Source organism: Littorina saxatilis, linkage group LG7, assembly GCF_037325665.1.
Source record: "Littorina saxatilis isolate snail1 linkage group LG7, US_GU_Lsax_2.0, whole genome shotgun sequence".
NCBI classification, from domain to species: Eukaryota; Metazoa; Mollusca; class Gastropoda; order Littorinimorpha; family Littorinidae; genus Littorina; species Littorina saxatilis.
The window spans coordinates 38584743-38610374 of NC_090251.1; the positions used below are offsets into that span (position 1 = coordinate 38584743).

Below are 25632 nucleotides of genomic sequence, written 5' to 3' on the forward strand. Positions count from 1 at the left end.
CACAGCGTAGGTAAAGGTGAACAGTTAGGCGACGACCAAGGGGAGATGCCAAAGCCAAAGACTAAGACAAAATGCTGAAGACAGCAGGAGCGTACATCAGGAGCGTCCTTCCCAGTTGAACCGCTGAGAGAGAATGATACAAATGGCGGCGTATGCGCACGCATACGGATGTTGGACCGGACATCGGTCTGATATTATGGGATGGATCACTCTTTTTTAGGGTGGTCTCCCTTGTTACCAAGGGGAACGAGTACAGCGTTACCAGCACTGAACTAGAGTTAATTGCTATATGTGAGTTGGGTAATAATATGTAATTTAATGCCTGGGATATCATCACACTTAGACAGCGAGATACTCGAATGGATAGGTATCACAATAATCGATGTTATGGCAAAAAATGTAGTTTTCGCGCATTTCCGGAGTTATGCTCGACACAGACCATTAAAAACATAATAGGGAGGTAAAGCAATGTTAATGCAATGTTCAGGGGCCAGTTTTATAGGATCGCAGTGAACAGACTGACAGTCGGTCGACTGCTTCGTCAACTGACCCTGGTTGCTTGACAGGCCACCGAAAAGCACGTTTCATGAGCGAATCACCGTCACCCGCGGACAACCGCAGTCGACCAACTGAACAGTAATCCCAAGGGCCAAGTCGAGGGTTAAATTTAGCAACATTACCCAGGAGCTCACATCCATGAGAGGTGGCATAGGACAAATGTCCTGGACAATGCTAAAGTGATAGGACATTTGTCCTAAACAAAAATAAATCAATAGGACATTTTTTTCTGGCACCAATTTTTGTGTTGCTTTTTCGGAAGAAAAAAACCCGCAAAGGGAGGCAACTGTCAACCGGCATAGAGCATTCAGAGTTGAGACTCTTGGAAGCTCTTCTCTATAAAAAGCACATAAAGTCTCCCCAAGTTTCGTCTGCTTGGAGAGACACATCGCTTTGCAAACATCGATAAAATAGCAAAACAAACTATTGTAAATTGGAAAGTACTGACAATGTCCGGATCAAATGAAAGCATAATCGGACAATGACCACTTTGTGACAAAAACAATAGGACATATGTCCTCTTGCATGAAAAATGTATGGGACATTTGGAAAAAATATCTGTGTATGTCCAATGTCCGACGTGGATGTGAGCCCCTGATTATCACTTCCGTTTGCTCATTCGCACGTGGAAATGGTCGATTTTGAAGAAGAAACTAGTCTCGGCCCGCTCAAAATAACAATGACCGAGACTTTTAGTCATTCCTTTGCAACTTTTAGTCATTTCCGTTGAACCCTCTAACGCCATAATGTGACGTCTTCAAGACATGACCCTGACTTGTCTCCTGGATTACTGCGTCATGATAGATAATTTCGAAGAACAATCCAAAAAAGTGTGAGCATTCTGCCATAGACTGTGCGGATAATTACATTTTCTTTCGGTTTACCGCAGTAAGCCGAACAGTGTTGGGGGGACAGCATCACCGTGTTTGGCCGACTTCCAGTGAGATGACCCGCAGTCGGCCGACTGACATTTTGTTAGTGAAACCCGATAACGTCGGATTACTGTGGTTCCCTAGGACAACTGCAGTTGGTGGACTGTGTTTCTGGCTTGTGAAACTGGCCCCTTTTGCGAAATGGGACAATTTCACTTTGGCAAAAGCTATACACACTCTGAGTACATATATAGCGTCGAAGGATCTATATATATATATATACACTCCGACAATGAAAAGCTCTGTTACAAATCTTTAGCCAATGAAATGCCCCTTTACAAGTCGTTAGGAAGAAGCCAAGGAAAAATCGCTCTGACATTGACTTCCACTATCTCTATTTGGGAGTGTCGAGGTTGGCAATGTACATTCACATAGTATACAACCAATTCTGGATGGATACACACTCAAAGTGTGTTCTTTCTTTCTTTATTTGGTGTTTAACGTCGTTTTCAACCACGAAGGTTATATCGCGACGGGGAAAGGGGGGGGGGGGGGGGGGAGATGGGATAGAGCCACTTGTTAATTGTTTCTTGTTCACAAAAGCACTAATCAAAAAATTGCTCCAGGGGCTTGCAACGTAGTACAATATATGACCTTACTGGGAGAATGCAAGTTTCCAGTACAAAGGACTTAACATTTCTTACATACTGCTTGACTAAAATCTTTACAAACATTGACTATATTCTATACAAGAAACACTTAACAAGGGTAAAAGGAGAAACAGAATCCGTTAGTCGCCTCTTACGACATGCTGGGGAGCATCGGGTAAATTCTTCCCCCTAACCCGCGGGGGGTACTCAAAGTGTGTTCAATACTCCGACAATAAACTGCCGTGCAGCATCACTATTTGTGTGCGTCTGTTTTTCGTGTGTTTGTCTCAATCGTTCTTTTAACTAAGACTATGAATCGAAAGTGCACTGCGTTCCTTCGCAAAATGGCGTCGCATGACACTCCGAGTGTTGCTACGGTTTTCTAGTCTTTTAAAGTTTTATGCGGCAGCACACTCCGAGAATGAAATCTACATTTCACTCCGAGAATGAAATCTACATTACTGTTAGTGTTAAGGCTGTGGAGCATCAGATTACTTTTGATTTTGCACTGTCAGGCCTGAAAGTGGCGAGTATTTTACTCGTCATGGCCAGTAGAAACATGTAACTGGAGAGTAGAAATGTTCATCTACTCGCCAAATGCGAGTAAAGTTGTTGAAACAAATTGTTGGTTTGGCTGGTAAAGTACTTGCTCTCTGGCTAGTAAATTTTCAGAATCACTAGCCAAAGGCGAGTACACCATTTGTTGGACTTTCAGCGCTGTTTGTGATAAACAACTGCTCTGCGTTCCTATCACACAGTGGCTTTGAGTTTGAATGACAAATTTGCTTCGCGACCGGAAGTTAATGCCGGAGTGTATACAGGGGCAGAATCTTGTATAAACTCCGAGTGCCTATAGCTTTAAAAAGCGGCTTTACGCATTTTCGGCCGATTAAGTGAAATGGGCTAATATGTTGCCGATTCCGCGAATTGGCCAATTCCGTGAATTCAGCAGGACATATATTGTATACGTGTATGTGTGAACTTGTGACCGACGACAGTTACGGTACACATGCACTTTTGCGCATCCGTTTGAACTCGTGGTACCTCTGTGCTATCGAGGACTCAAACCTGTACATGTACTATCGGGGATCCACTAAGGTTTCAGAGACTGTGTTTTGTCTGTATTGAAATGGTCTGGTGGAAGAGCCGATTCTTAAATTTGCATAGGTAAAATGATTGCTTTTTGCTCAGCACCCCTCTGGGTTGGGTTTATGTTTAAGTATTACGCGAGATTATGCGCGCTTTGTTTGGAATCCTCGAGTGGAGAAGACGTGTGTTTTGTGCTCTCGATGCCGTTGTGTGACATGTCTGTCACGGGCTGAAATTCTTTCGGGATGTGAAGATTTCTTTGCTGGTAGGTTAACACATTTTTCTTTCTGTAAATGAGTAAGCAGTGAGAAGAAGAGTATGCTGCTTGTGGGAGGATTTATTTGAATGTTCAAGTAGATTGTTTTGTGAGTTGAATGTTCGGGAAAACTTTTGTTTATTGAATGTTTTAGAAAACCGTTTGAGTGTTTGAGAGAACTGTATTGTAGGCATGTTATTTGGAAGGAATGATGTGTTTTGCTGTTGTTAAAGGATTTAGTTTGTGGTAGTTGACATTGTTGAGTTGTTTATGTATGCTTATGACGTGCATTCTGTGATTTACAGAATGGCGGAATGTGCGACGGGGTTTTGGTGGAAGGGTTTAGTTAGATTTCAGTTGGGTTTTAGTAGAGGGATTTTAGTCAGGTTTTGGTAGAGGGGTGTAGTAAGATTCAGTTAGTTTCGATTAGAGTTCTATTGTGTGTTTTTTTTTATTAAAGTTAAGAGTGAGGATTTAGAGTAGAGTTTTGGAGTGTAGTTTGGAGGGAGGATTTAAAGTATTGTTTTAAAGTATAGTTTTAGAGTGGGAATCTAGAGCATAGCTTTAGAGTAAAAGATTTAGTGTTGTTTTGGGTTGTTCTAATTCTAGAGAGTAATACATTGGAAGTTTTGTATTTGAAGGTAAACCCCCGCTTTCCCCTCATCATCTTATGGAAATAAAGAACCTGGTAATTTAACTTGTGTCAGTTGCTTTGAGTGTTTGAGCTTGGTGAGAAAGGGGCACTTAGTTATGTTTGACCCCGTGGTCAAAGTAAAGTACATTTGGCAATCGGTTACATATGATGATATGTATACTAATTACCATTACTAAATTACAATGCATGCAGCTTACCTTGCAAGTGACGCACCAAACTTTCGTGTTGATTTCTTGGGCATTGTGAGTCGGCGTGACTTGCTATTCTTATGTTTTGCAGGCATTGTCACCCGCTACTGATTTTAGGAGCTTTGTCAGTCAAAGCTCAAAATCACCATTCCCTCCACACTGGAAATGCCGGAAACAAAGAACACTGAACAGGCAATTAATAAAGCCCAATGATCAACGATCTCCCGATCATGAAGCAAACATTTCTCATCACTGAAAAGAAAAGACGGAAAATACAGTCTACCTTTTCGTTCATTTCATATTCCTCATCATACATTCAGCCTTTATGAAATAGATCGCTTCGGTTCTTTTGACAGGAAGGCAAATCGGTCCCAAAATCGAAAGGCGTCCCAAAGTTGCGTCCCTTTAGTATTTTCAACATTTGGTTTATGCAAATCACATAGGGCACAAAGCGAAGCTTGTGCAGATGAAACTGTTTTCAACAGTATATGCATACAAATAAATTTGCACAACACTTTAAGCTCTTAAGACAAAGTCTTCAATGACAAAGGGATCCAACACTAAATACTCAATGTCTTACACAATCAAGAAAAGTTTCCTGCAGCATTCAAAAGCAGACGGGTTCAAAATTTTCCTTTGGTTGCCTTGATACGGTACAGACAGGCATGAAAATAAGAAGAAACTGCTGGGGGATCTGGTAACAGAGCAATGCCTGAATTGACGATCTGAAAGATAAGAGCCTGATTGAACTCTCTGGGCCACTTAAACCCATTACTACTTCGTGACAAAGTTATAATTAATCGAAATATTACCTGACGTTTCGGGTCTTCGCTCACAACCGAGGCCGCAATGGCTGTCCAATTAGTTCAAGTCCGCACCAAAATATAGTCCAATATTATATATCAACGCATACAACAAATGTCTCACAATACTTTCAACAAAACCAAAAAGCGACAATGTATCAACATATTTAAAACATCCACGTAATGCTGAGAAAATATACGTTGATCTGATGAAAGTATACTCCCAGCGCGTATGAATTTCTCAACCTCATCATAGCAAACACAAGCACGAAGAAAGTGTGTCACACACCGGACTTTCACAGGGTAAAAACTGCTGTCTTATAGGTAGATTTTCTTACCCGCTTACCCATGCTGTATAAAGTGAATGACATATCCAATCGATTTGAACAGGATTTAGTATGTTGCTTTAAAACTGTAGACTCAAAGAGCAAGTTAAAAAGATAAGAAACTGAATGAAAAGGAAACAGGGGAGGCTAGTGCGTACACATATTTTGATATTGGGTTGCTTCCCCCTTGACCGCGTAATTGGTTGAATCTTGCCTTTCGGCCTTCACAATTTAACAAAGACTCAGCCCCCCCCCCCCCCCCCCCCCCAATTGTATAAAGAACATAAGGTCACATATTTACTTTTAAATGTATATGTTTGGCCTTTAATTATTACAAATACAAGGTGGATATTTCTGACTCCCCATGATGTGCATTGGTTAATATGGAACAGATTAGGCAAGGATATATCATGCACTGAAGTCTTATTGTGATCACGGGCATGAGCATTCATCATTTCATGACATCAAAAGAATACACTTTTTGTGAGTGTGCTTGTTTGTTAGACTTTAAGGAAATTTGGGGCTGAGCCGGGTTTGAGATCTTCTTAATCTGATCTGAAAAAGCCCCAGCAGTAAGAGCAAGGAAACTTTAGACTAGCACACATGGATGTGAATACAAGAGTAATTTTACTAAAAAGGCCACATAGAGTGTTACCACACTTAATCTTTTTGTCAGAATAAAAAAATAGAATAAAAAAACAAGAAAGGTAAGTTGTTGGAACGTTTGTTATTGACAAAACAATATGTTACAGTCACACATATATCGATCCAACCATCTTTTTAGTGAACAGACAAACAATTAATGACAAAAACTTAGCTTCGTGGAATTTTCGGCTGCTCGCCAGGAAGTCACAAGCGAAAGTAAAAAAAAAAAATCAGAAGAAAAAACAGATAAGTTTAACTTGTCTGTATATCAGACTGTCACTGATAGTATTCTTATTGATGGTTACCCATTCTAATGAAATACAATGTATCAAGTGGCTGGCAGAACATGCACTAGCAAACTTTCAAATTGCAACTTGAAAAAGCTGTTGGCAGTTTGAAGGTATCATTCATTGATTTTAAATTTAAATTTATACTGGTAATTGTAAGTATTGCAAAATATCATTCAATTACACCAGAAAAAAACATCCAATGTTACATAACTAACCTAATTCATTACATGTCAACAGGTTTTTACTGAGGATAGTATATTAAGAACAAAGATCCAAACACAATCATCTTCCCAGGCAGTGCCTTTTCAAAAGATGTTTTTCTATAAAATTTTCCTGATGATTTTAATTTAAACTATTGTTGCTAGGTTAGTCACTACTCAGGAATCAATCTGTAACTGACGCCTTTGTTGCCATAACCTCACATAATCTAACCTGATTAAACTTTTAGTTCAAATGCTTATAAGCATGTACTTTTTGTGACAAAAGTTCCTTCAGTCAAGGAACAACATTGTTTGATTCATTTGCCGACATCAAGAGCTTCACAAAGTGTTTGAACAGTTCTACACATATCAGATCAGGGGTGGATCACATGCCCCCCCCAGAGAATTTTGATAAAAACAAGGAAAATGGAGCAATCTGAGCCATAATTTGTTTCTTTCTTTTCAAATTTAATTTGTCTTTTTGTTTTAGTTACCTTTTTTTATAAAAAAAAAATTTAGACTTGGGGGGGTGGGGGGGGGGGGGGGTGGGAACTTGAAAACCCCCCCTAGATCCGCCCCTGCAGATTGTTAGATTTTGTATTTCATGTTTTGCCGCGTTATTTTTCATATATATATATATATATATATATTTTTTTTTTCATTTATATATATGTGAAATTACACCTACTGAAGTTGTTTTCTTTTTATGTACATTAATTGTGATTCGCACTGTTGCTTTCTGTATCTCTTTCGCTATCTGGTGTGTGTGTGCGGGGGGAGGGTGGGAGGGGAGGGTGGGATTGGTGTTTTTATTACATGAATTTGATTCAGGGATGTACACATTCCGAGAAATATTATAAGCTTGACTTTGACATTTTAGCTGTTGATAAAAAGTTTTAACAATTCACAAGCAATCACACATTATTTTGTCAGTTAACTCTCCTTATTGGAACTTGACCTGGTCTCCCCAGAAATTCCTTTTCGCATTAGAATTGTCATTTTTTAAATATATATATGTAGCCAAGCGCTAAACTGGCTACTAATTCGTTATAATGATTTTATGTCATTCCTGTCTTGTCTAAGTTAAAATGTTGATATGCTCAGACACCTGGCGGTCGTAAACTCGCTCAGTCGGCTGTGTCCACCGAGTTTCCTTTGACGTCAAGCCGCCCTCCCAGAGAAAGACGCCGGGGTACCTTGGGCCCCAGGTGGTCGTTATGCAATGTGCCGACAGCCTGTCTACCCGAGTTGGACTTGGCGTTTTGTCAAGTGGGTGTCATTTCTTTTGACAGGGTAGATCATAGAAGATGCCAGGTGGCTTGGAGGTTTTAGTCTCTTACCCCCCCTCCCCCCTTTTCTTGTCTTTACTGACCAATGAGAAGTGATGTCAGTTTTGTTAGCTAACTCTTGATTGGTGGCTTTTGACGCCACCCATCCCCATTTACATGATAGCATTTGAGATTTTGGGAGAGAACTGAGAACTATCTCGGAGAGAGAGGACGTACTTGTTTTGTACTTTGTTATCATGGAGACATACTGATGTAGATTGCATTGTACTATTGGTGTGGCCTCCCGGCCTTCGGGCTGGGAGCTGGATTGGTGAGGAGAAGAGAAGAATAGAAAATAAAGAGAAATGTGAATCGACAGACATGGTTTTCCAGTTTCATGTTGCATCAAGTGACTCGTCGGTCTGTGCCAGTGAACTCTTGTCTATCATTCTCTACATGTGAGTGAAAGTCCATTACGAGAGCAAGTGATGTTCGTTCAGTGCAAGACACTAAAGAGGCACCCACATGGTGTACTCCTGAACTTCGGGGTTTACTTCTACTAGGTGACTACATCCACCTAACTACTACATCAAGAATCTACTCTACGAATATTATCCTCTTCCTTCCACCCCATCACATATATATTCTATCTGTAAAGTTTGCAGTCATTTTGTTATACTTGTATTTTTTTTAATCATTTATTTATTTATTGATTTGTTTGTTTATTTATTTTTATGTATGGACACATGGTAAGTTATGGTACAGAGCCCTCCATCCTCATCAAATAAAGTTTAGTCAGTTATTCACAAAATGTATTTACTACCGGCTACCTTTAAGTGAATAACAGGCTTTCAAATGATGTTTTTGTTTGTTTTTGTCTTTTGTTTTTAGCTGTTTCTTTCTTAATCAAAAGATAATGTTACAGTTAGACTGCCTTATGCACACACTTATACTACATAATGTGTTGTGGTATAGTAGTCGAGTTCTGGTTCCACTAATTGATGACCAGTCACTGAAACGCCCCCCCCCCCCCTCTCACCCGGCAGTCAGTTATGACTGAACACACCTAGGCTAGATGATACTCTGTCCGACCTGTACCGATTTGCTATTGTCAGTTAATCATATGACGAATCATCTTCAGCCCATTTAAGCGAGGATGATCCACGGCATGATAAAGTTTTCAAAACCCGTGCCGCGAGTCTGTTGGGTTAAAACCAAAGTCTTAAAATCCATAAAAAGAGAAAATCGCACCCATTTCAAGTTTTAATCATTTAAGTAACATGGATCTGGCCAAGTCCCTTGACGCGAAGTCATAACAAAAGTTGACTAAATGTAAAAAGAAGAACATCCGGTTGCCAATTCAAGATTGAACGATCCGTATGGCAGAAACCTTTCAGTCTTGGCTCCTGCATTTAGTTTGACCAAACGCCGTATGAAGGGGCACCTTCTATCCATTTCACACCCTGTTAGCTATGGTACTGGAGTTCTGGTCCTTGATCCTTTTCTAAACTTCCGGTGCGGCACGACGCGATAAGTTTTCTGCTTTTTTCTCAAAGTATACTCTGTTTTACACCCTGTAAGCCTTCGATGCAGTTGTAGACATATGTCAGGTAATACCTCACCAAGTTGTATGGTGTCTGAGGCTGTCGTTGTGGCACAAACTTGCAATGAAATCTTCGATCGGGAGGTAACGTCCCAGGTCTTCTTAGATTTGATGTGGTAATGTCCTTGATGTTTACCTTTCGGGAGCATTATCGTCCGTTTTCTATACATATTTTACAGTCTAACACATTCACGCATTAAGTCAGCTGCTCTTCCCACCTTTCTTATCAACAGAAGGTCCATGCTCCGTGCTCAGACGTCAGTAGTCACTCCATTCATTGTCCTATGTATTCATGGGTAACGTCCTTGTCTTTTTCGCCAAGCAAGGCACAAAAGATAACGTCCTTGTTCATTTTTGCCAAGAACAATTGCATTACTGTTTTGGCCAGTTTACAGTTGATTGATCTGTTCTAAATTCCCAACAGCGATATGCACATGATGTCAGTTGAAAAAAAGATAAAGTAGAGAAAACAATGAAAATTTTGTGCATTGTTTTTGCAGACTAGGAGGGGGGATTGAGCCTACATTTGTTTGATTCAAACAAAATGTTAATGGTGTGCGAGGTGATGCTTGTTTCAGATGGCGGATTTGTCTGTGGAAACGCTAGATGGCAGTGTCTTAAACGTTTCGGAGGTCGTGGTGGAAGCAACTGCACCTGGTCCATCTGTGGATCCGACGCGATAGGTTGCCGTTTTCCAGTTTCTCTTGCAGCTCGTCCACTGTTTTGCTTTCAGTGTCCAATCTTAACTTGGTCTCTTTCAGTGTAGGCGTTTGTTCATTGTCGAAGAGATCCTCGTCTCCATGACTGTCGCTCAAACACGAATTGATCTTCTTGGAATCAAACGAAATCTTCATAGTGCTGGTTGTTTGTGAGAGGGTTTCTATACACTGCTGCATAATCCCAGGGTTTGCCTCTCCGACATTCTGTGTTTCCAAGCATTTAAGTGACGGTACAATGAAATTTACCTTTGCCTCAGATGAGAGGCATCTACCTGAAGATTCAGCAGACCCTTCAACAACTTGACCTAATCCTTTTGGGCCACCCATAAATCTGAGAAGCTTCCCACCAAAAAGCTTGTAAGCTGTTTGCCAAAACGTTTTGGTCTGACTTGCGTATCTCATTGCACATGTTTCCTTTGTTGAATAGAAAGTCACAACATCTAGAAAGAGAAGGAGCGCAATATTATCCATTGGCAATATGCCATTTGCAATAATTTCGTGAAGGGTGATCCAGTGTGACAACAGACCTTGTTTTTTTAGACAGGCTGCAGCTGCAGCTGCAGCCCGTAGAAATTGGTTTTTTTTTCTTCTTGTTCTTGTTCTTCTTGTTCTTCTTCTTCTTCTTCTTTTTCTTCTTCTTCTTTTTCTCTGGGTCCTGCGGTTTCATGTTTGAATAACTTGCTTACTAGCACTTGTTTTCCTGTAGCATGATCAATTGTTAACTGACGGAACTTGAGTGGTTTGTCAGAATGCGTTGACTCAAGGTGCTCTTTAGTGGCGCGGAGTGAGTCAAATTTAGCTTCACAGTGATAACACCTGAAGTCCATCAGCTGAAACAAGGAACAACGAATTCATAACAGAGAAATACTCATGCTATTGTGTATTGTAGGGGAAGGGGTATTCAGTTTGAATGCCACCCTTTGAACTGTTGGCTTCATGATGAAATGCGAAAACACCCCAAAACACGTTAGTAGACTTGAGGAAACACTTGTAGTACCCCTAGAAGCAATTCAACGCTTGAGAGATTTTAGAACACATATATCAACTGTAAACTGGCCAAAACAGTGTTGCAATTGTTCTTTCAAAAAGTGAACAAAGACGTTATCTTTTGTGCCTTGCTTGGCGAAAAAGACAAGGACGTTACCCATGAATACATAGGACAATGAATGGAGTGACTACTGACGTCTGAGCACGGAGCATGGACCTTCTGTTGATAAGAAAGGTGGGAAGAGCAGCTGACTTAATGCGTGAATGTGTTAGACTGTAAAATATGTATAGAAAACGGACGATAATGCTCCCGAAAGGTAAACATCAAGGACATTACCATATCAAATCTAAGAAGACCTGGGACGTTACCTCCCGATCGAAGATTTCATTGCAAGTTTGTGCCACAACGACAGCCTCATACACCATACAACTTGGTGAGGTATTACCTGACATATGTCTACAACTGCATCGAAGGCTTACAGGGTGTAAAACAGAGTATACTTTGAGAAAAAAGCAGAAAACTTACCGCGTCGTGCCGCACCGGAAGTTTAGAAAAGGATCAAGGACCAGAACTCCAGTACCATAGCTAACAGGGTGTGCATTTTAAGACTATAAAAAGATGCATGCAGCGACAAAAGCCTTATCTTCAGTCAGTACTCGCACTTTCACTTTGATCAAACGCTAAATATAGACACTACCCATCATAGTAGTAGATACTGATCGAAACGGTTTCACACGACAAAGCCGACAAAGACTCGTACATAAATAGAGAGGGTTAAGTATGGAGATTTTTCCGATCTCCCAGGTCAACTTATGTGCAGACCTGCTAGTGGCTTATTCCCCTTCGTGTGTACACGCAAGCACAAGACCAAGTGCGCACGGAAAAGATCCTGTAATCCATGTCAGAGTTCGGTGGGTTATAGAAACACGAAAATACCCAGCATGCTTCCTCCGAAAGCGGCGTATGGCTGCCTAAATGGCGGGGTAAAAACGGCCATACACGTAAAATTCCACTTGTGCAAAAACACGAGTGTACGTGGGAGTTTCAGCCCACGAACGCAGAAGAAGAAGAAGAAGATTGACCAAACATGGTGGGTGCGTTCAGCCAAGTTGATGATGCCTAGTTACGGCCTGAGATCGAATCCCAGGACTGGTGTGTTTGTTGAGTAAGTGGAGTAACGGTCTGGCTGATACAGGATACAGAAAATACTTTCCGGTTTGTTCCCTATGCAATTTAGGCCTACGTCATTCAGTTCCCCCCACTTTTTTTTCGAAGCCGGGACCATTGACATCCGAATGTCTTGGTTAAAAAGAGAGACTTCATCAGTCTGGGCTTACTGACGATGGTTCCAGTTAGTGTATTACTGCTGCCTCGCGAGAAATAACGGTCAACTGTGGGCGAGACAGAAAGGAAAAAACAACAACAACGACCGGAGTGCTAAGCTGTTCTTCCAAACCAATAACAAACATGTGACACTTCCTGCCGGCTTGCGTATTTTGTGTTGGAGTTTTTGTTTTGTTTTGGCATATTGACGTTGCAATTCCGAAGCAAACATTTCTTTTGCGATTTGTATTCAAAGGCGTTTTTACCGTGACATAGCAAGCCACAGCTCGAAAACTGGTTACGAATGAATCTATGGTACTCCAAATAAGGATTAATGACAACAAGCTTGTTCAATGCGACTTTCACTGTTTCAGTTTGACGTGAAAGCTGTAACTTTATCGTGTGACCAAAGCCTTTCTTTATTTTTCAGAGTTTGTCGTGATGCAGATAACACACACACACACACACACACAACACACACACACACACACACACACACACACACACACACACACACACACACACACACACACAACCGTGACACAACATAGAACACAACACAACACAACACACACACACACACACACACACACTGACACACACACACACACACACATACACACACACTCACACACACATAGAACACACACACACAGACAGACTGAGAGTGACACACGAACACACACACACACACACACACACACACACACCCTCTGACACACGCACTTAAGAATTGCTAGATTTGATAATAACAGCACGGCTGTACTGTCGTTTCAGAAACAGCCATTTTTCACGAAACTGACGAAGACAATGCCGAGCAACGTGGAAATCAAAGCCCGGGTAACCAATATGGCGGAATTGACCAAGAGAGCGAAAGAACTAAGCGGCACGGAGGGGGAACTGCTTCAACAGGAAGACACTTTTTTCTTCTGCCAGAACGGACGACTGAAGCTCAGAATTGTGCAGGTGAGGAGGTATATAGGTCAATAATCATTACCTTAAAACGCACAGTTCTTCACAGGTAAACGATTCAACTCGTCATCTCAGATCTGGACAGGCTTTTACATAGGTTAAATTTAATATCATCCCTTCACTGGGACACCGTTACCGAAATACCGGGGGCCCGGTAGCTCAGTTGGTAGAGCACTGGACTTGTGATCGAAAGGTCGCAGGTTCGAATTCGGGCCGGAACGGACACGGGTCAACTTTATGTGCAGACCCAGAGACGGAAGCCATGTCCCACCCCCGTGTCATCACAATGGCACGTAAAAGACCTTGGTCATTCTGCCATAAGTGCAGGTGGCTGAATACACCTAAACACGCAGACACCTGGGTAGCGCGACTCCGTTGCTGCTAGCTTTCCACTGGGAGGAAGCGACCCGAATTTCCCAGCGATGGGACAATAAAGTAATGAAAAAAAATAAAAAAAATATCAACAGCCTTATGTGCTTTCTGTGCGGAGTGGTCATTTTTGATGAAATAATTTCTCAACATACCGTAGTTGCAATCTGTAATTGAAAAATAAATTAAAGAAAAACCAAACCATTTATCAATACAAAAGTGCTACTATGACGTGTTTCGTCTGCTTTATTTATGTGTACCCGCCTTCACTGAAAATATGATAAACTAAATCGGGACTCCGACATTGAAGAGTAGAAAATGATAAGCACAGTTACGGGACATTTTTGAGTGAATTAGCGCAGGTGTCTTTAAACTGCACTGGTTGTCACTTGGGCTGTTTGTGTGTGTGTGTGTTCGTGTGTGGGCGCGCGTGCGTGTATATATATATCTATATATATATACGACTTGTGTCTGTCTGTGTATCTGTGTGTGTGTCTGTGTATCTGTGTGTGTGTCTGTGTATCTGTGTCTTCGCGATGCACGGCCAAAGTTCTCGATGGATCTGCTTCAAATTCGGTGGGCTTATTCAGAGAGACCCCGGACACAACCTCATCGATGAGATATTTCAACACGTGCTCTCAGCGCGCAGCGCTGAACCGATTTTGGTTCCACCTCAGCTACCCGGGCCCCCATACCGACACACCAAAGCCGCTACACCACATCACAACGCCAAAGTTCTCGCTGGATCTTTTTCAAATTTGGACACCGTATTCAGCTACACCCCGGACACAATATCATCGATGAGATATTTCAACACGTGCTCTCAGCGCGCAGCGCTGAACTGATTTTGGTTTTTGTGTTCATTTCACCATTATAAGTAACTCTACCTTATCTTCTCCAGTGTTTGGCGTTTATCTCCCTTCCTTCGTGTGGCTTTCCCGTTTGTAAGTTACTATTACTATTTTTAGAATGTCACTGCGCTGTCCACTGCGCTGTCCACAACGCTTCCCTTGCACCCGTAAGTTGTTCTTACTGTCAAAGTGAAAAGGTCGAATCAATTTATAGCCACGCGAAAAATACACTCTCACCTATCTCTATATATTTATAGATACAGATATGCATATATATATACGGCTTCTCTGTGTGTGTGTTTGTGTGTGTGTGTGTGGGCAAAAACCTGTGTATTGTAGAGTTCTGTTTGTGATGTGGTCTAGCGGCTTTTGTCTGTCTGTATGTTCTGGCATTTGAGAAGCCACAGCAGTTAATATAGGGCTAAGAAATAAGCTCTAAAATTCTCAATCCCGTTTGACAGGACTTCGCCTTCAAAGGTGATTGTGGTGAACCGCCACGCTGTCTGTCTCTGTCTCGCGATTCACCCCGGCGAAGCAGGGTATTTCTCTAGTATATATATATATGTGTGTGTGTGTGTGTGTGTGTGTGTTTTCAGGGAGGTCAATCAGAGCTGATATTCTACAACAGACCGGACCAGGCAGGGCCCAAGCTCAGTGAATTCCACAAAACCAGCATCACTGATTCGGAAAACCTAAAGGTGACTGCTTTTTATATTTAGTCAAGTTTTGACTAAATATTTTAACATCGAGGGGGAATCAAAACGAGGGTCGTGGTGTATGTGCGTGTGTGCGTGCGCGTGTGTGTGTGTGTGTGTGTGTGTGTGTGTGTGTGTGTGTGTGTAGAGCGATTCAGACTAAACTACTGGACCGATCTTTATGAAATTTGACATGAGAGTTCCTGGGTATGAAATCCCCGAACGTTTTTTTCATTTTTTTGATAAATGTCTTTGATGACGTCATATCCGGCTTTTCGTGAAAGTTGAGGCGGCACTGTCACGCCCTCATTTTTCAACCAAATTGGTTGAAATTTTGGTCAAGTAATCTTCGACAAAGCCCGGACTTCGGTATTGCATTTCAGCTTGGTGGCTTAAAAATTAATTAATGACTTTGGTCATTAAAAATCTGAAAATTGTAAAAAAAAATAAAAATTTATAAAACGATCCAAATTTACGTTTATCTTATTCTCCATCATTTGCTGATTCCAAAAACATATAAATATGTTATATTCGGATTAAAAACAAGCTCTGAAAATTAAATATATAAAAATTATTATCAAAATTTTTTTTCGAAACCATTTTAAAAACACTTTCATCTTATTCCTTGTCGGTTCCTGATTCCAAAAATATATAGATATGATATGTTTGGATTAAAAACACGCTCAGAAAGTTAAAACGAAGAGAGGTACAGAAAAGCGTGCTATCCTTCTCAGCGCAACGAATACCCCGCTCTTCTTGTCAATTCCACGGGCACTGCCTTTGCCACGGGCGGTGGAGTGACGATGCTACGAGTATACGGTCTTGCTGCGTTGCGTTGCGTTCAGTTTCATTCTGTGAGTTCGACAGCTACTTGACTAAATATTGTATTTTCGCCTTACGCGACTTGTTATCTTTTGTATTACTTATTTTTAATGACAAATTACGTAACCATGTACAGCACACTACTGAAATCTTCGTCTTGTCGATCACACGTCTATATTGTCATCCCGGATAGCGAGACAAATGATACTGTCTTCACCAGGTCCTCCTTGCCTCCGTGCAGCTGGCAGCGGAGGGGGACTGAGAGAAGAGAGAAATTCAAGTTTTACGCCCTCACGGCAAAGGGGCATGTACCCGGGTTTTAACCCGACTTTAGGTGAGATACACAAGTGAATGCGTGTTCAGGTGGTATCAGCCATCTGTATTTATGGCAGAATGACCGAGGTCCTTTACGTGCCACTGTGGTGACACAGGGGTGGGACATGGGTTCCGTCTCTGGGTCTGCACATAAAGTTGACCCGTGTCCGCGCCGGCCCGGATTCGAACCAGCGACCTTTCGATAATAATAATAATAATAATAATAATAATAATGGAAACTTATAGAGCGCTTACCTAGAAGCTCTAAGCGCTTTACAATGACATTGCTATACACATGTACAAAACCAAAATACAGCATTAAGACACAAAAAGAACAGGAGTACAAAAGCAAATTCATCGTTTAAATCCATGCAGTCACAAACAAACACACGCGTGCGCACGCACATACGCGTGCGCACGCACATACGCGTGCGCATACACACACACATGCTATCACCACACACATGCACAGATACACACAGACACACAGACACACGTTCACACACACACACACACACACACACACGCACACACACCGTCACACACGCATCACAAGTCCAGTGCTCTACCACGGCCCCCTGGAGGGGGACTGCAGTTGGCAAAACGGGTTTCCTTGGGCTTTCTCAGTAATAAGGCATCTCTAAAGGATGGGATCTGTGGTTTGATCCTCAAGGTCACAGCGGCAAGTGTGTGTGTGTGTGTGTGTGTGTGTATGTGTGTGTGTGTGTGTGTGAGGTGTTTATTGGAATTGTAAAGCGCTTGGAGCTGTGAATCGAGAATTCCGCTAAAGAAAAGAGATTTATTATTATTATTATTATATCCAAATGATATTGTCAGATCACAGCACTGAAATGATTGCCCCCTGTGTGGTTCAGAAAGCGCTGAGCCTGGCCCTGGGTGTGCGGGGAGAGGTGAGGAAGACCCGCTACCTCTACATGGTGGGCCAAACCAGGGTGCACGTCGACCAGGTGGACAACCTCGGGAACTTCATGGAACTTGAGGTAAGAAGTGTAGGATACAGCGTCCTAGGTGGAAGGGGGGGGGGGGGGGGAGGGGAGACGTGAGGAAGACCAGCTACCTCTACATGGTGGGCCAAACCAGGGTGCACGTCGACCAGGTGGACAACCTCGGGAACTTCATGGAACTTGAGGTAAGAAGTGTAGGATACAGCGTCCTAGGTGGAAGGGGGGGGGGGGGGGGGAGACGTGAGGAAGACCCGCTACCTCTACATGGTGGGCCAAACCAGGCTTCACGTCGACCAGGTGGACAACCTCGGGAACTTCTTGGAACTTGAGGTAAGAAGTGTAGGATGCAGCGTCCCAGGTGGAAGGGGGGGGGGGGGAGGGGAGACGTGAGGAAGACCCGCTACCTCTACATGGTGGGCCAAACCAGGCTTCACGTCGACCAGGTGGACAACCTCGGGGACTTCTTGGAACTTGAGGTAAGAAGTGTAGGATGCAGCGTCCCAGGTGGAAGGGGGGGGGGGGGAGACGTGAGGAAGACCCGCTACCTCTACATGGTGGGCCAAACCAGGCTTCACGTCGACCAGGTGGACAACCTCGGGGACTTCATGGAACTTGAGGTAAGTGTAGGCTACAGCGTCCTTGTGCCTGAAACGGGAAATAGAATAGGTGGAAGGGGGGGGGGGGGGGGGGCGGAGGGGAGAGGTGAGGAAGACCAGCTACCTCTACATACAACTTGAGGTAAGTGTAGGCTACAGCTTCCTTGTGACTGACACGGGAAATATTATGATACAGGTATGGGGTGGTATTCGTTGGTGGGGGAAGTTACGGAATGATGTCACACTAAGGCCAAAAAAAAGGAAGTCTGTTTACGGTAACATAGGCCAACAAAATTGGGGCGGTAGGTCGGGATTTTTGTTTTTCCACAGAAAAACATATTTTAAGTTATTTTGCCAAAAAACTAAGACGGGTTTTTTTTTTCGTTTTTTTTCTCTCCCAAAATGGCAAAAAAAAGTCTAGGGTCGCGCGAAAAAATAGGATCGGTCGGAATACAGACTTTTTTTGTGTGTGTGTGCCTAACATAATGTAACACTTAATGGAACTTGAGGCATTTCCACCAGGAACCTATATAATAACACTGTGCATGCAAGACATTTGACTTTGTTTTATGTTCTTACGTTTCTTCTTCTTCTTCTTCTTCTGCGTTCGTGGGCTGAAACTCCCACGTACACTTGTGTTTTTTGCACGAGTGAAATTTTACGTGTATGACCGTTTTTTACTCCGCCATTTAGGCAGCCATACGCCGTTTTCGGAGGAAGCATGCTGGGTATTTTCGTGTTTCTATAACCCACCGAACTCTGACATGGATTACAGGATCTTTTTCGTGCGCACTTGGTCTTGTGCTTGCGTGTACACACGGGGGTGTTCGGACACCGAGGAGAGTCTGCACACAAAGTTGACTCTGAGAAATAAATCTCTCGCCGAACGTGGGGACGAACTCACGCTGACAGCGGCCAACTGGATACAAATCCAGCGCGCTACCGACTGAGCTACATCCCCGCCCGTTCTTACGTTTAATGTTGTATGTTGTTTGATGTTGTGATACACCACACCTGCGTTTCTCTCCTTGAGATAATAACGTTTTCTATACATGTCTATATATCTATTAAGACCACAGCGTCCTTTTGACTGATACGTGAAACGGGAAGTAAGATAGGGGGAGGGGGGAGGGGGGGGGGAGGGGAGGTGTTAAAAGGGGAGGCATGATGTCACACTAACATAATGTAAATCTTCATGGAACTTGAGGTAAGTATAGGCTACAACGTCCTTGTGTCTGACACGGGAAATGTGATAGGGGTGGGGGGAGAAGGTGGGGGGGGGGGGGGGTGTTAAACTGAAGGGGAGGCATGATGTCACACTAACATAATGTAAATCTTCATGGAACTTGAGGTAAGTATAGGCTACAACGTCCTTGTGTCTGACACGGTAAATGTGATAGGGGTGGGGGGAGAAGGTGGGGGGGGGGGGGGGTGTTAAAAGGGGAGGCATGATGTCACACTAACATAATGTAAATCTTCATGGAACTTGAGGTAAGTGTAGGCTACAGCGTCCTTGTGCCTGAAACGGGAAATAGAATAGGTGGAAGGGGGGGGGGGGGGGGGCGGAGGGGAGAGGTGAGGAAGACCAGCTACCTCTACATACAACTTGAGGTAAGTGTAGGCTACAGCTTCTTTGTGACTGACACGGGAAATATTATGATACAGGTATGGGGTGGTATTCGTTGGTGGGGGAAGTTACGGAATGATGTCACACTAAGGCCAAAAAAAAGGAAGTCTGTTTACGGTAACATAGGCCAACAAAATTGGGGCGGTAGGTCGGGATTTTTGTTTTTCCACAGAAAAACATATTTTAAGTTATTTTGCCAAAAAACTAAGACGGGTTTTTTTTTCGTTTTTTTTTCCCAAAATGGCAAAAAAAAGTCTAGGGTCGCGCGAAAAAATAGGGTCGGTCGGAATACAGACTTTTTTTGTGTGTGTGTGCCTAACATAATGTAACACTTAATGGAACTTGAGGCATTTCCACCAGGAACCTATATAATAACACTGTGCATGCAAGACATTTGACTTTGTTTTATGTTCTTACGTTTCTTCTTCTTCTTCTTCTTCTGCGTTCGTGGGCTGAAACTCCCACGTACACTTGTGTTTTTTGCACGAGTGGAATTTTACGTGTATGACCGTTTTTTACCCCGCCATTTAGGCAGCCATACGCCGTTTTCGGAGGAAGCATGCTGGGTATTTTCGTGTTTCTATAACCCACCGAACTCTGACATGGATTACAGGATCTTTTTCGTGCGCACTTGGTCTTGTGCTTGCGTGTACACACGGGGGTGTTCGGACACCGAGGAGAGTCTGCACACAAAGTTGACTCTGAGAAATAAATCTCTCGCCGAACGTGGGGACGAACTCACCCTGACAGCGGCCAACTGGATACAAATCCAGCGCGCTACCGACTGAGCTACATCCCCGCCCGTTCTTACGTTTAATGTTGTAGGTTGTTTGATGTTGTGATACACCACACCTGCGTTTCTCTCCTTGAGATAATAACGTTTTCTATACATGTCTATATATCTATTAAGACCACAGCGTCCTTTTGACTGATACGTGAAACGGGAAGTAAGATAGGGGGAGGGGGAGGGGGGGGGGAGGGGAGGTGTTAAAAGGGGAGGCATGATGTCACACTAACATAATGTAAATCTTCATGGAACTTGAGGTAAGTATAGGCTACAACGTCCTTGTGTCTGACACGGGAAATGTGATAGGGGTGGGGGGAGAAGGTGGGGGGGGGGAGGTGTTAAAAGGGGAGGCATGATGTCACACTAACATAATGTAAATCTTCATGGAACTTGAGGTAAGTATAGGCTACAACGTCCTTGTGTCTGACACGGGAAATGTGATAGGGGTGGGGGGAGAAGGTGGGGGGGGGGGGGGGGGGGAGGCGTGCAGCATGATGTCACACTTACATAATGTAAAACTTTACATGTATATAGGCTACAGCGTCCTTGTGAATGAAACTAGATATATATATATATATATTTAAGGGTAGAGGTGAAAGGGGGGCTGGGCGGGGGTGGGTGAAGTTACGGCATGATGTCACGCTAACATGAAATAAAACGTAACGGAACTTGAGGCACGGACGCTTCAGTGTCGATTAAAGGCACAGTAAGCCTCCCGTAAACCATCACAGATGCGGTCAGGCTTTTACACACAGTACAAACACCCTTCCATTTGAACGCTCACCAAACGGGAACATCCTAGGTGGCCTATGTAAAGAGCGAGCAATTTTCAAAGAATTTATTTTTGCGTGGTTTATCTTACCCCTGAGCCATCGTGAACCCGTGTGATCCAGTTTCCCTTTTTATATTTAGTCAAGTTTTGACTAAATATTTTAACATCGAGGGGGAATCGAAACGAGGGTCGTGGTGTATGTGCGTGTGTGCGTGTGTGTGTCTGTGTGTGTGTCTGTGTGTGTGTGTGTGTAGAGCGATTCAGACTAAACTACTGGACCGATCTTTATGAAATTTGACATGAGAGTTCCTGGGTATGAAATCCCCGAACGTTTTTTTCATTTTTTTGATAAATGTCTTTGATGACGTCATATCCGGCTTTTCGTGAAAGTTGAGGCGGCACTGTCACGCCCTCATTTTTCAACCAAATTGGTTGAAATTTTGGTCAAGTACTCTTCGACGAAGCCCGGGGTTCGGTATTGCATTTCAGCTTGGTGGCTTAAAAATTAATTAATGACTTTGGTCATTAAAAATCTGAAAATTGTAAAAAAAAATAAAAATTTATAAAACGATCCAAATTTACGTTTATCTTATTCTCCATCATTTGCTGATTCCAAAAACATATCAATATGTTATATTTGGATTAAAAACAAGCTCTGAAAATTAAATATATAAAAATTATTATCAAATTTTTTTTTTCGAAATCAATTTAAAAACACTTTCATCGTATTCCTTGTCGGTTCCTGATTCCAAAAATATATAGATATGATATGTTTGGATTAAAAACACGCTCAGAAAGTTAAAACGAAGAGAGGTACAGAAAAGCGTGCTATCCTTCTTAGCGCAACGAATACCCCGCTCTTCTTGTCAATTCCACGGGCACTGCCTTTGCCACGGGCGGTGGAGTGACGATGCTACGAGTATACGGTCTTGCTGCGTTCAGTTTCATTCTGTGAGTTCGACAGCTACTTGACTAAATATTGTATTTTCGCCTTACGCGACTTGTTTACAATGCAGTCGTCAGTTAGTCATGAATGCGACTCGATGTGAGCTTATTTACAATAGCACGTTTTTATGCACGAAACAAACGGCTGTGGTTCACAAGAACTCTAGCGATGGCTTTTGACTGTTGAGAGGAACGGCGATATGCACTGATAAACCGTCGTCTGCTACGACCCTTGCGTGACCCTGCTTCCGGGCTTTTCTTTTTTCCAATTTTCACAACTTCGAATTGTACAGATCTTGTCTTGATGAAAAAAGAATTCTTTTATGATTAAAGAATGTTTGTGTAACAAGCTGTCAATTTATTATTTAGATTTTAAAAGTTAGGTCTAGCGCAAAAACGCACCACGGTCCAAAAACATTTTGATAATCATCGATTCACGGCTATCGCCAGTTTACATCGATAGAATGAGACCCGAAGGGAGGTAACTCATGTTTGACCTGAGTTCAGGATGGGTCCAAAAAGTGTTCGAGACAATCTGCAAAATTAATTCTTTAAAAATTGCTCGCTCTTTACGTAGGGCACCTAGGATGTTCCCGTTTGGTGAGCGTTCAAATGGAAGGGTGTTTGTACTGTGTGTAAAAGCCTGACAGTATCTGTGATGGTTTACGGGAGGCTTACTGTCCGGGCGTGATTTCCGGTATCACAACAGCCGTCCAGCACCAAAACGAGGCGCCATTGTTGTTGGACCAAGTCCACGAAAATAAATTCTTTGAAAATTTCTCACGCTCGACAGAAAGCAGCCAGGATGTTCCCGTTCGATGAGCGTTCAAATGGAAGTATGCTTGTACTGTATGTAGACGCTCGGGGAGCTCTGTGATGGTTTACGGGAGGCTTACTGTGCCTTTAACTCTCGGACCAACGTAAACGTCAAATCATCTACGATGACTGCAGGGAAACTAGAGATAGGCTACAGACGTCGTTGTGAGTAAAACAGGGCATCTAACATTTGTCCATTTTAAAGGGGACATGATGTCACACATCGGTTACTTCATGGAACTAAAGGCACGGAAGCTTTAGTGTCGTTTTGATTCAAACGGGATATTAACATCATTGATTGGAGCAATGAACATAAAGATACACTTTGGTGACTTCATGAAACTTGAGGTAGGGCACAGTGACATTGTGACGGACTTAGGAAATCTGACAATATTCCGTATTAAAGGGGACGGAGATTACAGTGGTGTTTTTTTTTTATTAAAAAAAAAGTCTTTTGTATATTTATTTATCTTTTTTTCTCAGTCAGTCAAAATAACTTTTTGAAGATGCAACTTTTTCGCTGTTGAAATAATGTTTGAAATAGAACACTAATTACTTTGTTCAGTGTTCCATACGACATCAACCCGTTCGGATGTTAAACGCCGACTCACGATTTGAAAATGACTCGACTTCTATTGCAGGTCAACCTGGAAAACGGCCAGTCGCCAGAGGAAGGTCAAGCAATAGCCAATGACCTCATGCAAAAACTTGGGGTCAAAGAGCAAGATCTGCTGACCTGCGCCTACATGGACCTTCTGTTAAAGGAAAAATCAGGCTGAAGGAGAACTGATCTTGTTCAAGGGACGTTAGTGTTGTAGAGATTAAGTAGTGCTCTTTGTTTTGCTGGGTTAGTTAAAAAGCTGTTGGATTGGAGAATCTTTTTTTTCTTTTTGTTCGAGGGGGGTGAGGGTGAGGGGGGGGGGGGGGTAAGTGGAAGTGTCAGTCGTAAGCACATTCTTTTGTTTATGGATGCAAAAATGATTTCGCAAATCAAAACATGATATGTAAAAAAAAAAAAAAAAAAAAAAAAAAAAAAAAAAAAAACACCCCACAACAGAGTGACACAATTTTATTCACATTTACAATATAAGATGTTTGGTGGCATGTCCTTGTTGCCAGGCCAGCTTTTTTTGAACAATATGATTTGAAGACCTTGTACCGGAGTGCAACAAGCAGTGGCGCAGGAAGCCCAACTACTTGTTTGATGTGAACATTCCTATAACAACTTTTTGTGTGCCAGTGATTTACAATAAATTCCACGATAGATGTTCTGTGCTCTGTTTGTAATTAACGTGTTCCGTGTACTATTTTTTGTGTATTTGCTGCATGTACCGTAAACTACCTTGTATACGCCCAGTATCGAGTAAACGCCCACCCCCTACTCATCTTGAACACACGGCCAGTACCGTGTAACTGGCCTTGATACGGAACGATCCAAGGGGGGCAATCTCAGTCATCTGAAAGAGGGAAATCCAAACGCAATCCGCTTTGTTCGATTTTATGGGCTTGGACGATAGAGAAAAATAAGAAAAGCAAAAGCTGGAGTCCAGTCTGGACGAAACTGCTATCAAGAACGCAGAATTGATTTTTTCTGAGTTTTGTTGTTGTTGCCGTAAGCGCCATGTTTATCGGAGCAGGAAACTCTTTCAGAGTGAGGCCCCTTCGTTGATGCATGTCAACAAGCATCAGATGTGCGAGAAGCGAAATTGTGCCGCAACTTCAGTTTTAGCTTGACTCGCTTACGGCTAAAAAAAAAAAAACTCAGAAAAAATCAATTCTGCGTTTTTGATAGCAGTTTCGTATCAAGGCCAGTTACACGGTACTGGCCGTGTGTTCAAGATGACCCCCTACTTTGGACCGAAAGCTGTGCAAAGGGCATACTACCTAGTAAACGCCCACCCCCCACCTCTTGATTAAGGACGTCACGAAAATTATTGTTGGAACATTTGTTTTTAGTGTTGTGTAAACTTCCGCATGTGGTACAGAGTATTCATCCGAGTCACAAGCGAATGATAACTTTAATCCATTTCCTTCCGAGTGTATAATGCCAAGATGCTGTTATAAAGGCATACCGTTGATTTATACTCTCTCCGCGGTGTAGCTGAGTAAAAAAGGGGAGTCGATATTTTCAAAGTTCTTCTGAAGTTGAAAAGACCGGTTTTTTTTAATCACGGTATTTGTTTCAATAGATTGTATACAAGGTAGTTTACGGTACATACACCCAGACGAAAACAGGCCTAGTATCAATCAAACGAGAGAGAGAGAGAGGGTGAGAGAGTTAGACAAGAGATAAGATTAAAAAAATGATACAAACATTTACCAGACATTATGTAATTAGAGAGTAAAATAAAGTAATCAGCACTAGAATATGATTTAATTCAGCACAATGAATTTGTAGAAAAATCGCAAGTGTGTTTATAAAGCACACACACACAGAAATACTAAGTACTGTGTATTTATTTAAGCAAGATTGCCTTCACGGTGCATCATATATCAGAGATTGCAGAAAACAGAGTCACTGTATCTCAAACGAAGCAGATGGTACACACATACGTCAGGAGTTTGTGAGTACCCACGTTAATGGGTGAACAGTGTGGATGACGTATGTTACGCGTGATTGTTCTGAAAAGTGACTATTACATGATTGTTCTGAAAGTCTACTATTTA

General features: G+C 42.4%; 2 protein-coding genes across 6 annotated transcripts in view; one reads left to right on the forward strand and one right to left on the reverse strand.

Moving 5' to 3' along the window:
• The window catches only part of LOC138971418 (histone-lysine N-methyltransferase Suv4-20-like), a 36645-nt gene extending 31521 nt beyond the window's left edge, over positions 1-5124 (reverse strand). For 3 of the 4 annotated variants that reach the window (XM_070344147.1, XM_070344146.1, XM_070344144.1), the window contains exons 1-2: positions 5081-5124; positions 4278-4427 (exon numbers count right to left, since the gene is read on the reverse strand). In XM_070344147.1, the coding sequence (XP_070200248.1) occupies positions 4278-4363 (86 nt within the window). In that variant the 5' untranslated portion in view covers positions 4364-4427; positions 5081-5124. Of the gene's footprint in view, positions 1-4277; positions 4678-5080 lie in introns of those variants that run through there. The other variant, XM_070344145.1, reaches the window with a different exon arrangement.
• A 198-nt stretch (positions 5125-5322) lies between these two features.
• On the forward strand, positions 5323-24236 carry LOC138971420 (uncharacterized). 2 transcript variants are annotated; one of them, XM_070344150.1, is made up of 5 exons: positions 5323-5374; positions 13211-13399; positions 15222-15323; positions 17333-17458; positions 23607-24236. In XM_070344150.1, the coding sequence occupies exons 2-5, from the start codon at positions 13244-13246 to the stop codon at positions 23742-23744; spliced, it is 522 nt and encodes a 173-aa protein (XP_070200251.1). In that variant the 5' UTR covers positions 5323-5374; positions 13211-13243; the 3' UTR covers positions 23745-24236. The 2 variants fall into 2 exon arrangements, with proteins under 2 accessions (XP_070200251.1, XP_070200252.1); XM_070344151.1 differs by having other exon boundaries at positions 5334-5395.
• Positions 24237-25632: the final 1396 nt, after the last annotated feature.

Coding starts and splice junctions, on each gene's coding strand:
- LOC138971420 (XM_070344150.1), top strand. CDS start 13,244: ATGCCGAGCAACGTGGAAATCAAAGCCCGGGTAACCAATATGGCGGAA. Junction 15,324..17,332: donor CTGATTCGGAAAACCTAAAG/GTGACTGCTTTT, acceptor TGTGTGGTTCAG/AAAGCGCTGAGCCTGGCCCT. Junction 17,459..23,606: donor GGAACTTCATGGAACTTGAG/GTAAGAAGTGTA, acceptor CTTCTATTGCAG/GTCAACCTGGAAAACGGCCA.